The sequence below is a fragment of the Sphaerodactylus townsendi genome, linkage group LG06 (genome assembly GCF_021028975.2).
Source record: "Sphaerodactylus townsendi isolate TG3544 linkage group LG06, MPM_Stown_v2.3, whole genome shotgun sequence".
Lineage (NCBI taxonomy): Eukaryota > Metazoa > Chordata > Lepidosauria > Squamata > Sphaerodactylidae > Sphaerodactylus > Sphaerodactylus townsendi.
In genome coordinates this window covers 67,311,187-67,324,521 of record NC_059430.1, presented here as the reverse complement: position 1 = coordinate 67,324,521, position 13,335 = coordinate 67,311,187, and the positions used below count along the sequence as shown (strand labels likewise).

General features: G+C 39.7%; 1 protein-coding gene across 1 annotated transcript in view; it reads left to right on the top strand.

Moving 5' to 3' along the window:
* Positions 1–13,335, top strand: part of NRCAM (neuronal cell adhesion molecule) — a 180,830-nt gene that overhangs the window by 149,621 nt on the left and 17,874 nt on the right. The window contains 3 exon segments of the mRNA XM_048501581.1: positions 538–681; positions 9,294–9,425; positions 11,471–11,549. Of these exon segments, the coding sequence (XP_048357538.1) occupies positions 538–681; positions 9,294–9,425; positions 11,471–11,549 (355 nt within the window).

Genomic DNA, 13,335 nt, shown 5'->3' with positions numbered 1-13,335 from the left:
AAGCCTATTTAGTTGGGGAAATGTGTATACAGCTAATTTATATAAGGCAGTACATTCAATCTTGCTAGAAAATCTGGTCTGGTTTGAACAGTTAGGTTCAGTTACATTTCAATTAATTTTTTATAATTTAAGAATTCCTTACCTTATGGCTTAACATATAGTAGAAATTTCTTTTAATTAGTAGTGTAAATGATGAGAAAATTTCAAAAGGAAACCTGAGTACAGAATTTATTTTTCTCCACCTTTAAAACTGAAAACCTGGTTATCAAGAAAATAAAATAAAGATTATAATCCAATCTGTTGAAGTACATACAGTTTCTTTCTGTTAAATCTCATCTTAGTTACCTTGATGCAAAAAAGTTTACAGCAATAAATAAATAGGAAAGAACTTTTGGAGATTGCAGTTTACCTAGATGTTCATATTAGGAAATACATGCAAAATATTTGAGAAGGCCAGGCAAGATTTAGCTTATGTTAAATGAGTTTGAGACAGTGGATTTAAATGTGCAATGTGTTGTGTTCCTAAACATTTTGTAGGCAAAGAAGAATTGAAAAAAGAAAATGTAAATGGTTCCCGAAGCTTCTTTGTGTTAAAGGGATTAACACCAGGAACATCATATAAAGTCCGGGTTGCTCTTTCTGGTGTTAGCAGTTCAGAGGCTGTATTTGAGACAGGTCCAGGTGAGGCACATCATACCAATTCTGCCTTGCATTCAGAATTGTGATATGTTAAGTGCTGAAACTACAAATATAGCATTGTACTTAAACATTCATTTTTTCTTTCTAAAGTACAGATAAACTGTCTGTCTTATAGCAACCCTCGCATGTATTTTCCATGAATACATTCTTGTTTCAGTTCTTTTTGTTACTTTGCCATGTGTTTTAGTACACCCCAATTGCCCATTGTTGGAACCTTTTCAATGCTTGCATATATTGATACAATTCAGACATCCTACCAAACCATAATTTGTGCTATAATAGTTTGTTATAATTTGTGCTATAATAGTTTGTTATCCAATCAGGCAATCCACAGTCATGTATCTTTTCATTTTCTGTCTACTTGATACTCCAGTCCCTGAGAATAGTGGCCTATGAAAAAGGAAAAATGGTACCACAAGAGGTTGGAATTTCAGATATAATTCTAAACTGTAGTTAGCACAAACCATGGTTTGCATACTATCTTTAAATCTGATCATAACCCATGGCTTGCTAGTTGTTCATAATCCACAGCTTTTACATTCTGGCTATGCCAGACCATGTTTAAACATCCTTAACTATGATTTTGGATAATGTCTTAATTAAGCCAGTGTTTATTTAATCATGCTGAATGAGAAACTGTTTTAGAGCAATTATATTTGAGGACTAACATTAATGTTTCTCACTGGTTTCTTACAGCTTCAGTATTAATTCAATTTTCTTAGATGTGCTTTTTTTCCAGTCACAATGGAAACCTTTCATTCTATTTTTCTTCTTTTTCTTCTTTTCTGCATTCTGTGATGAGAAAGAACCATAGAAACTGTTTTAAACTTTCCTTTAATACACACAGTTTTCCCTTTGCTGATAAGATCATTATTATTTCTCTGATTGGCAGTATAAGTTTCTACAGATATAGTTGAAATATAGTGCTTCACAGCAGAAGTTTATAAAAAGCTATGGAATTTACAAAGTAACATTGAAATAGGAAGACATACACTTGCATGGCATTATGTTCTTTCATTACCTTCCATGATTTTGTAGAATGTAGAATGTCTGCCAAAGGAATCAAGTGACTGAAATAAAATTTTAGGTGGTTTCACTTTTAAAATGTGCAGCACAGTTAATAAAACATAATCACAGATGCACTGGAAACAGAGAATGGTTGAAATACAATTTTAAATTAACTTCCTTCTGTAATCATCAGTCAATTCAGACACTGACTTTAAAGCTTTGTGTGTTTTTCTTTTCACACACACAGCCTGGTAGCAGGAGAATGGATGAAGAATGTTTCAAGTAGCACATGTGAATTCAGCTATATACATGTGTCTCAATCACATGTGTTTATCTAGAGTGCCTGCAAAATTCCCTTTGGCAAGAATGTTTTCTTAGTTGTACTTCATATATTTTTGTGTTTACAGCTGCTTCTTAAATAGTCTACTAATTCTGTGGTAATTAAGTTTGGATGATATTGAATATATGTGGCATCAATTTCATATTATGTTCTTTTTTTCTTGTGTGTTCCATTCAATCAGTTTATCCAAGGATCTGAAATGTACTTCTGAGACATATGCCAGTGTTGTTGGGAGTATGAGACTCCAGTTCATGAACCTCTTATGCTAAATATGGCGTGCCAGGCTGTAAGCAGATACTTCACGGAATTTTTCTCAAGACCACGAATACATTGCAAAATATTATAATAGTAAATGGCCTCAAATTGACCTCTTTTTAAAAGTTAGACCAGATTTTATGAGTTACTTTTAAATACTAAATAGGTTGCAGTTCTCCAAACAACGATTGCTTAGTGCTTTAAAATAATATGATTCGAGTATTTTTTTAGTCCTTTTATTTAATGAAAACTACTTCTAAGTTACTGAAAATATTCCAAGATACTCTTTTCAAATTAGAATGTTGCCAGGTTTTGTCTTGTCCCAGAAACAGAACATGGACTAGGAAGAACACCAAAAATTGAAGCTATCCGCTAAGCAGCATATTTTAAAAATCTAAGAAACAGCTTTGGTTTACATAAGAACACAGATTGTGATTTTTATTTCAGTCTGGGAAATAATGGTGGTCTTTAAATACTACCTTGAACAATAGAGGGCTTCTTAGTGTAACAGAATGATTTAAGATGTATATCATAAGCGGCACTGTATTTCATATGGTGGTTTGGTGGTACCACATTGAATGGATGTGGGCTCCTCAGTGTCTATATAACTGTTTGAGAAATTGATTGGGAACTTTAATATATTTTAGTTTCACAGATAACTTGCCTAGCTGGAAGAAGAATTCTTTGACATTGTTAGGATTGTACATATGTGCAATAGTTTTATCTCTGAGGAAAAACAATTCCTTGGATTAGGTCCTTGGGTAATGGGCTATGTGCACAGCATATCTAAGATGGGGCAAGCCAGGGCTCATGCCCTAGGTGCTGCTTGAGGAGAGTGCCACAGCCCCCCCCCTCCCAAGAGCCTGTCCTCCACTGTTGAACTGTGCCAGCAGTTCAAGACTGGGCTAGAGTCAACTGTTTAACTGTGTACCTCACCCCTGAACTCCACATAATGTTCGGGAGTGAGGGAGTAGTTCAAGGGTGGACCTGGGCCCTGTGTTCAATTGTGCACCCTACCTACAAGCTCCACAAAGCGTTTAGGTGGGTGCGCAGTTCAAGCCTGGACTCATCTGAGTTTAGCTTTAATCCACAGGCTCTGTCTCAAAGCCTACAGTTTAAACCTGGATCAGCCAGGCAGAAGCCAGCCTTGAACTGCAGTCTTAGTCAGTCTGAGTCCAGCTTTATACTGTGGAGCTTCAAAGTGGAGCCAGCAATATAAAACTGGACCTGGCCAGGGTGGAGGCCACAATTCAAGACTGGACTTGGCCTGGCTACATCTAGCTTTAAACTGCAGGATTCAGAAGTAAATCCCACAGTTTAAAACTGGGGCCAGCCATGCCCAGCCTTGAACTGCACCCCCCCCCACTCCATGTGGAGGGGAGAGAGCATCCAGCTTAACACTGGGCACCATATTTAGTAGATACACCCAGTGGTGGGATCCACAAATTTTAATAACAGGTTCCAAGGGTGGTGGGATTCAAACAGTGGTGCCGCTACACACATGCACCTCCAGTCCCTATTGGGCAGGGAGGTTGCTTTAGTAACCCCTTCTCGGCACTCAGAAAAAATTAGTATCCACTTCTAGAGAAGTGGTGAGAACTGGTTGGATCGCTCCTCTGAATACACCCCTGCATCTATCTATATGATCTTTTTTCATTTAGTTTTTAATTCTATAGAGTATGTAATAAATGTTCGTTATATAATTTATTTTATTTTCTTCTTGGTTCCTAACTTTGCTGGTTTCTAGCTTGTTTGTCAGATTGGGGTTTTTCCCCTTTACATGTGTTTGGATTCCCCATTATGCAGCTGGGTTCAGCCTGGCCTGGTAACCAGCATCACACAATTGGTCCTGGCCTGGCAGCTGGTGCAATGTAGTTTTCCCAGTAAGAAGTTACCAGGGGAGGGAAACCTTAAGGCAGGAGGCTGATAAAGATAGGTTGGCTGGTGAGTGGAAAGGAAAAAGGGAGCTGGAAAAGGGGAAAGGTTTTAGGAGCATTCAGGGAAGGGAAAGAGGAAGTAGTAGTAAATGAGATTTCTCCCCACAAGTATTTACATGTTTCCTTCTTGTGTGTGTGTATTGTTTGTATTGCCTTTGGGATAAGATTCAATGCAAATGTAGCTTGCTAAATGCTCATTTTAAAGAGGTTTCTGTACCAACACATGGGAAAGCTTTCCAGGGACTATTCATGATCTTCCTAATTACTGGGAAAACATAATGTCTGGATTCAAACCACAGGTAGGAAATATAATGGATTAAGAGCAGCACAAGATCTTTCACACTGACAGTTGACAGCTGAACACCGTACCCTGCCAGGCCAAGCTCCACATGGAGTTTGGAGGTGGGGCACACAGCTTAACATTGGGCTCGGTCTGGCTGGGTCCAGCTTTAAACTGTGTGGCTACTGACAGGCCCACCCACGGATCCTGCATGGTGTGCAGGTACTGCTTTGAACCTATGAAGCCTGGTTTGGGGAGTGGCCTCTGGGGAAACTGTATTTCTGAAGCCTCATCTTGGGCTTTTACCAGGTCCCCAGAATCATTAAGACCTTTGCATGAACAATGCAGTAGGACTGGAATGACTGAATCAGAAAATAATATGAACAGCTTTCTATTATAAGCGTAAGACACCTAGTGAACAATGCAATAGGACTAGGATTACAGAAGTAGAGTGTCTGGGAGCAGGCTCACTCTGATTGCTAGAGTTGCCCTTAGACTTATCCATGAGTCATAGGACGCTCATTTGGAAATCATGGTGCCAGCAACAAGGGAGCCCACCAGGATAATGGCAACAAGAAGAAATGTAGCAACACAGTATTGCCCTTTCAAGGCCCCGACTCAGCCACACCCACCAGCTTCCAAGCCAGCCAGGACAACAGCAGAAAGGAGGAGGAATGCTGCACCAAAAGTAATGCAGTATGGGCTTCAATTATTGTCAACAGCTGCTGATAGTTATGCCTGGCCAGGGCAATGGGAGGAGGACAGAAGCTTCAAACACTGCCCTAAATTCACCTGAGGTCCCACAAGACTGCTAATTCTAGCAAGACTTCAGGAGAATTGACTGAGCATGTGCAGCAGATTGCACTAGTTTCATAAGGAGTTTAGAAGCAGGCCAGTGGGAAAGTTGACTAGGTTCTTCCTCCTCTTGTGCAAGATAGACCCAGTACAGAGGAAGAACAAAAAGGTGCTGCAAATCCCCTCCACTTTCCAATTCTGAAGCTCTGCAAACCCAAATAGGACAAAAAGGGTGTGATGAATAAGGCAGCTATTGATAGCAGGGGCATGGAGGCCAATGAAACCTACATATACAATGCAAACAACAAACTATCTAGAGCAGGGTGTTTGCTACAGAGTATAAAAATAGATTACAAGGTAAGACAATGGCATAAAAGCAAGTGATACCTACTGTAGACATTGCAGTGGACTCTAATCTAGTTCTATTATAGAGATGTCCTCCTGGACTATTCTATACTGCTGCAGTTGTAATTTCTGTTCTAAAATGTCTCCTTGAATTTCATTGGTACAGTTGCTGACATATGGAATAGGTAGAGCCAACACTGTTGTGTAGGACAATAAAAGGACTAAGTTTATGCAGCAAACTGTGTACCTTCTTCCCTCATCTCTGCAAGAGAGTGGGCGCCAGAACAGCCTTAGAAAGTTATCATAGCATTTCTATTAGAGACAATCTCTTAAAACATTATTCCACTGGACTCACCCTTAACTGAATGTTGATAGTGGGGTGCTGTCTGGTTTCCAGGCTGTATGGCCGTGTTCTAGCAGCATTCCCTCCTGATGTTTCGCCTGCATCTGTGGCTGGCATCTTCAGAGGATCAGCCACAGATGCAGGCGAAACGTCAGGAGGGAATGCTGCTAGAACACGGCCATACAGCCCGGAAACCAGACAGCACCCCAGTGATTCCGGCCGTGAAAGCCTTCGACAATACATTGAATGTTGATAGATAAAATTAATGTAAGTGGTCAGGACTTAACCAAATGCTATGTCTTATATAAAAATGTTTAGCATCAAGGCTGACCGTACCCCCAAGGCCCCTGAGCGCCCCCCCCCCCGTAATGGGGAGGCAGGTATGCAGGCTCAGCGTCTCCCCAAAAGGATCCATCCCCATGCACAATACTCCGAGCTGTGACAAGAAGAAATGAACATCCTAACAAAGACAATACCAAATACAGAATTAAAAACTCAACCCAAACCATGCAATGATGGGCAGGTGGGCAGGAAGACTATTGATGTGGAAGCCAGAGAAAGCTGGGAATGCCTTGTGCAGTTATAGAAGAAGAAGAAGAGTTTGGATTGATATCCCCTATTTCTCTCCTGTAAGGAGACTCAAAGGGACTTACAATCTTCTTTCCCTTCCACCCCCACAACGAACACCCTGTGAGGTGGGTGGGGCTGAGAGAGCTCCGAAGAACTGTGACTAGCCCAAGGTCACCCAGCTTGGAGTGCACAAGTTAATCTGGTTCACCAGATAAGCCTCCACAGCTCAAGTGGCAAAGTGGGGAATCAAACCTGGTTCTCCAAATTAGAGTGCACCTGCTCTTAACCATTATACCACGCTGGCTCCATGCACTTCCTGGCCTTGACCATCATGCTGACTCCTCATGCCTATGCTGGCCCAGTAACACAGCCAGCCAACATGGAGCCCGGCTGCTGGTACAGGAGGACAGACCAGCCTCCTGCCTCTGCAGGACAGCAATGGCGGTTGGGGTAGGTCCCATGCCACTCTTTTCTGCCTATCACAAAGTGTCTAAAATATATAGAGATAGCATCAGAGGGCAGCTGTGTTGGTCTGCAGTAGAACAGTCCAATAGCACCTCCTTTGAAGGGTTTTTTTAATTCTTGATGCCGAAAATCTTGTTTAAGGTACTATTGAACTCAGGTCTAGTTAAAATATACAGAATAATTCAACATCTAAATGCTTGCTAAATGACAAGGTATAAAGGGTAGTAAAATGGAATAAACAGAAAAATATATAGTCCAAGCATGTTTTTGAAAATACAGGATGTTGTAGTATTTAAAGAGATTCTTGTGTACCATGTTCATAGGACAATTTATGTAAAGTAAATGCAGCGGGGCAGATTTCACATGCAGTAGCAGCTTCCACATTCACCAAAGAGTCTAAGCAGTTCACTTGAAACAAATTTTTGTAGCACAAAAATTTAGAAACATATTATGTGAATATATTGTAACAAAGAATATCTGAAACTGCATTGCTGCAGATGGTGAGACCTTTCTTCGCTCAATAATCACACAACAACGACAGGCTGGAAAAGGAATGGGCCGCAGCCCAGTTTATTAAATATATAATAACACAATCAAAACAGAACTATGTACATTAGAGCTGGGCGGCAAATGGGTCGCACATCACATCCCAATATCCATGGGACTGACGGGAAGGGAAGCCCCAGAGATAGCACTCCGGCTTCACCCTTCCCGCCCATGCTGAGGAGGCGGGCACCGGCTAAGCCGATGGCCGCCTGACAGCCCGGCCTCCTCCCGTGCTTGCTGGGGTGTCGGGCACCGGCTAAGCCCATGGCCGCCTGACGGCCCGACCCAACCCCACTCCCTGGGGTGTCAGGCAGCGGCCCGGCCTGCCGGCCTGCCAGCCTGCCCGCCCCACCCCCAGCCCTTCCACAGGGCACAAGCCTGGGAGACCCAGCCGGAAGGCTCGTTTTCCCCCCAGATGTGCGAAACCCGTTGCAAACCCGCCAGGACTGCGACAGTAAAGGACCACAACCCCCAACCCCTAAACCACAGGGAGGGCGGGTGGGCCACGCCTTGCTGGGTCTCGCCGCCGGGAAGGGCGCGGACTGAGCGAGGCGTCCTTATATACCCTGGCTCCTCCCGCCTTTACGGCTGGGAGCCAATCATTGCACCCGGTTCTGCAGCATGCCGCCAAAACCATGCATGCCCATATTTCGCTCCGTTGCTCACCCCGGCAGCAATGGCTGCCCCCGGTTATTCGGGTGCATCTAATTAAGTAAGTAATTTATCACATATTTTGGCATGTGTCATGCATGGATTGTTTTATTTAAGTGACAAATTCTACATTTAAAGCTACGTGTGTGTCTTCCTATACTGTTTGATACTAATCTTTTAATTCTTCATAACTGCAAGTCTGGAAAACTAAATCTCTTTAACTATATTAGAAAATTGTTTTACAAATTAATTGAAAATCCAAGGAGTATATATTTGTCTTTTTTAAACTAGGTGAACTGTTTTTAAACTGGTTGCTGGATTTTGTTTTTTAAAAGGAACAAATGCTCTTCAAAACTTTTTTATGAATACATTTTTATTCTGTCCGCCTTTTTATTTGTCACCTTTATAAAACTGCACTTTCAAAAGCAGAGTGCAATAATCTAATGAAGTCTAAGAAAGGAGCAAATGTTTCATCTACACTGTGAATCTGATAGCATTTTCCTATATGTAAAAGAATGTCTGATGGATGTAGGTGATGCCAACACCCACAGATTAGATGATCTGATATGCTGATGAGGTAATGTAGAAATTTGGGTAATTTAATCTTACATGTTTATTGATATGTGGAACTGATTTAATCATCAGCTGCTATCTTTTTAGTATACACACACCATTTTAAGAGATGTTATACATTGGCTATGCAACTTTACACATACTATAGATCCAAGCACCATCCCCACCTATCATAAGAATGTTATTGTCACTTTCAAATCAAGCAGGTCAAATTAATATTGAATAACATATACCTGCAAATCTTCACAATTTGAACGAGGCAAAAAAAAGGTATGAAACAGTTACAATAGCACTAAGACCTTTGTTCCAAAATTTATCAAAGGTCATCTGTCTTTGGATGGTGTCATGCTCCACATTGTTTACATATCTACATTTGTAGTCAAAGTGAAAATAAATAAATAATGCATCTTACAACGTTGCTGTGAAAAATATGTGCCTAACATAGTAGATTCTTGGGCATAATGCTTCCTCTTTTCCATTTGCTAGCGAAGGCAAGTCGACAAGTTGACATTGCAACTCAGGGATGGTTCATTGGTCTTATGTGTGCAGTTGCTCTTCTCATCTTGATTTTGCTGATTGTTTGTTTCATAAGAAGAAACAAAGGTGGAAAATATCCAGGTACTATATTTTTCATTGTAAGTTAAAAATTTAATTATATTAAAGCAAAAAATAATGTTTATTTGTAACTGATGACATAAGCTCTGGGAAACCCTCACTATAACCTCTAGCATCAGTATACTGCACCCTTCTATCAAGATGTTACACACTCAAAAGAGACTTAAGCTATCTGTGCCACTCCATTCCGTGTGCCTCCTATGCCATCACCCCTGGCACCACCAACCCCTTGCTTGCCTGGAAATATTGAGCACATCCATTGAGGATGTCTCCCCCATCCCACTGTACACATGTCTAATGGCAGTGGTCCTTACTCTGTCCCTCAATGCTATTAACTGTATTTGTGGCAAACCAAATTCAACCTTCTTCCCAAAGGAATAAATGAACTGCAACCTACTTCTCTTGGAAATAAACCTGAAGTGCCATTGAATATATCATCTCTTAATGACACCCAAACACCAGGGAAGACCTAAACAGTGACACCAGGATAACTGGGTCTAACATTGATGTATTAGAAGACCTCACCATCAAAATGGACCTCAAATGTTCAGTGTACGCTCTAGGAAATAACCTGTGGCAGAATGCACAGAGCTGAGACCTCCTCTGGAAGCATCTGGGCCAATACTGTCATGCTCACTAAGTGCAGTGATCCACCTGCACTGATTCTTCCACCCAACTCTTCCCACCTACTTAAAAGAATTCTTATTATTCACATGCTTAATCTCTGGCTTCCTAAGCACAATTCAAAGGAGCCATGCACTCAGCCTTCAAGCCATAGAACTGAAGAAGTACAGCATAGTGTTCCAGATGTAAAGACCATTCTTTGCAGGCCAGAGCTTCACAGAAACTAAATTCTGTCCCAAATTGCCTGGTGGTTGCCTACAAAGCCAAAGCTTGTGGCACATCAGGCACTATGCACTGGAAAAGTTTGTCAATACTCACTACTTGCCTCCTCTAGTCACTATGACTGAGAAAAATATTCAGGTATTACAGCTGCAATGGAAAAAGTAAGGCACCGTGCCAGAGCCCAGCCATACTTTCTGCTATGGATATGTGAAAATGTGCCTAAATGCCCACTCTGATGTTATGGCATACTCCCTGATCAACCATTTAAAAATAGCATTTTAAATCCGAATAAGCAGACTAAAGAAGGCAACAAAAGATTAGTGGCTCTTTAATTAAAAATATGCAATCTTTTTCAGCAGAAATTTCTGCCATACATTTGTACTGAGATCAGTGACCCAATACATTTATCTTCAAAAGTCATGCATTCATCTCCTGCAGTCATATTAAACAAAAAATTCTGAAGTCCATTCTTATTCCATAAGGAAAACTTGCACCTAATGATCAAGTTGTATTAGTTGTTGTGGTAAAGGAGTATAAAAATCATACAACATAACAATCTATAATGTCAGTTTAATGCTAAAGATGCTATTAATTTTGCAGTGAACAAGTTCAATGTTTTGATTGTGGTAACCAGACATGAGGCAATTATTGGGTCTTTTTCAGTTCAGCAGCAAATTTCTCAAATGCTTGCTGAATGTTCTTGTGACAGGATTTTGCAAACCTTCATGTGCACAAAAGCACTGTTGATCTATTAGTGTGCTAAGGCCTATTTAAGCACTGAACATTAGGATATTTTGAAAATATCACTATGGCTGATTTATATGATTTGTGGCTTATTTAACTGTGTATTTAAACAATTGCAAGCAGAACAGACCAGCAGGGCATAAAGAATGGGTGCAGGGGCAGGGAAGTAGAACTCTATCATTCTGGGTAAGAACTCCTGTGCACTAAGCCGATTGGATTGTACTGTGTGGTTAAGAAGGAACAGTTGAAGCAACATGCCAAAAAAGCAAGTTTTAAAGAATGGTGTACTGTTTAAGACTGGCAAACAATATGTGAGCCAACAAGCAGATGTCTAGCTATCCTAGTTGGTACTGGCAGTAGGGCCAATCAGAATCTATCATCACACAAGTGTATGTAATTATTATTCTTAATTATATCATCCCAGTCCCTTTTTAAAACAACAATTTTGGTTCTTCAAGTGAAAGAAAAGGAAGATGCTCATGGCGATCCAGAAATACAGCCTATGAAAGAAGACGATGGAACTCTTGGAGAATACAGGTAAGCAAGCTTCTTCATTATTACTAGTCATGTCACCTGGGATTTGACATTACAATGGGTCCATTGTTAAGACCTGCTGCACAAAACTCAGAAACATTTAATGCTGGGAAATAGACAGCTTCATCCTGATTTTAAACATGATTTCCAGCCAACAGTAAGGAATGCTGGCATTAAAGGCAAATATTTTGGTGTATGGTTCCATTTGCCATTGTAATTCAATTCAGAGACAAATATATCAACATGTCTGTTTAGTAATTCATTGACTCTAAGAATAATTTGAAAATGTCATGGGTGCAGGAAAAGCTCAGTGCAACAAAAACATAGGAAGTCATTGCTGTAGAAATTTTTAATGATCACAAGAAGTTATACAGCCTTTCCTCTTGTCTTTGCTGATATACCTGTTCCTATGAGGGCTCTGTGGGTCACTTTTGAAGACAAGAAATGTTCATTATAATAAATCAAAAATGTAAAATGCAGATCCAAATTGCAGTATTGGCATCCTGATACTTGAAGAATTTGGATCCATGGTTTTACCTCATTCATGATTCTAGTATATTTGCCTTAGATATCCACTGTGATATTTTTTCAGATTTGTTTATGCATGTGTGATTTTTCCCTCTTATAATTTGCTCTTTATTCCTTTAAAGGCAGGAATAAAGCAGGGTATATAAATGTACTGACTTAAATCCAGGCTTAGTAGTGAAAGTATACTTCATTTTGGTAATGTCCAGACCAGTTGTAGACAATTTATAAGGAATTCATTTGTGGGTAGGGGTTTTTTTAAGCATTAAGCAGCATACAAAGGATGAGCACAACACTTCAATATAATTCAGAGGATGAGAAGCAGAAGGAAGTCTCATAGTAACTGCAGTTTGTTCTTGTCTGTCTTCAAAACCAGTTCATCATTATTAAGAAATTGCCTTGAATCACAAAGTCCTGCTTTCAAACTCATAAATTTATAAGAGTGACAATATTTTTTCATGGGCTTTACTGTTTTGATTCAACCTATCAGGTTTAAACAAGAAAATATTATTTTCTTAGATTATTCTGGCTTCATGTTTTGATGTTCATATTGTATCATATGTCTGTATATATTGTGGTACTGTTTAAAATCTTATTTTCCTTCTCATTTGTGAGTTACAGTAGTGCTTGGAATGTTTTTTTAAAAAAACAATGCATTTAGTATATTTTTGTAGTCTTTTTTATCCATAGATATTGCAGTCACATTCATCTGACTGTGATTTAATAATGAATCCCAAAAAGTAGTTCCTGTACTTTTTTGTGCTTAGTTCAATACAAATCATTATAAGGTGATTTGTTTTTCTGTTAACAGTGTTCATAGTTAAATGTTAGTAATTATAAAAGTTATGGGTAAATAACAGTTTCTAGATCAATCTGCAGAATAGTTCACAAAGATACTGTTAAAATAATAACTTGTACTTCTAATGACTTTTTATCTGTGGACTACTTCATTTCATGGAGAATTATGCCAGTGTTATGGATGTTTCAGTTCCAGTGTTATGGACAGTTCAGTTCTAGATGCGATTGTCAAATCTATACTCATGTGAATCCTAAGCTAGGATTTGAGCATATATTTTGAAATGACTAGCATGTTAATTCATAAAACCGTTATTGCATTGCTCATTTGGTTTGTGTACTTAATTGCATGAACCTGAACATTGTGGCTTGAGAAGATAGTAAATTTATCCATCATCCAGTTCATTTTGTTAAAATGTCCTTTTGGAGTTCATCAGTAATAAGACTTACCTCTTTTCTCTCTAGAGAC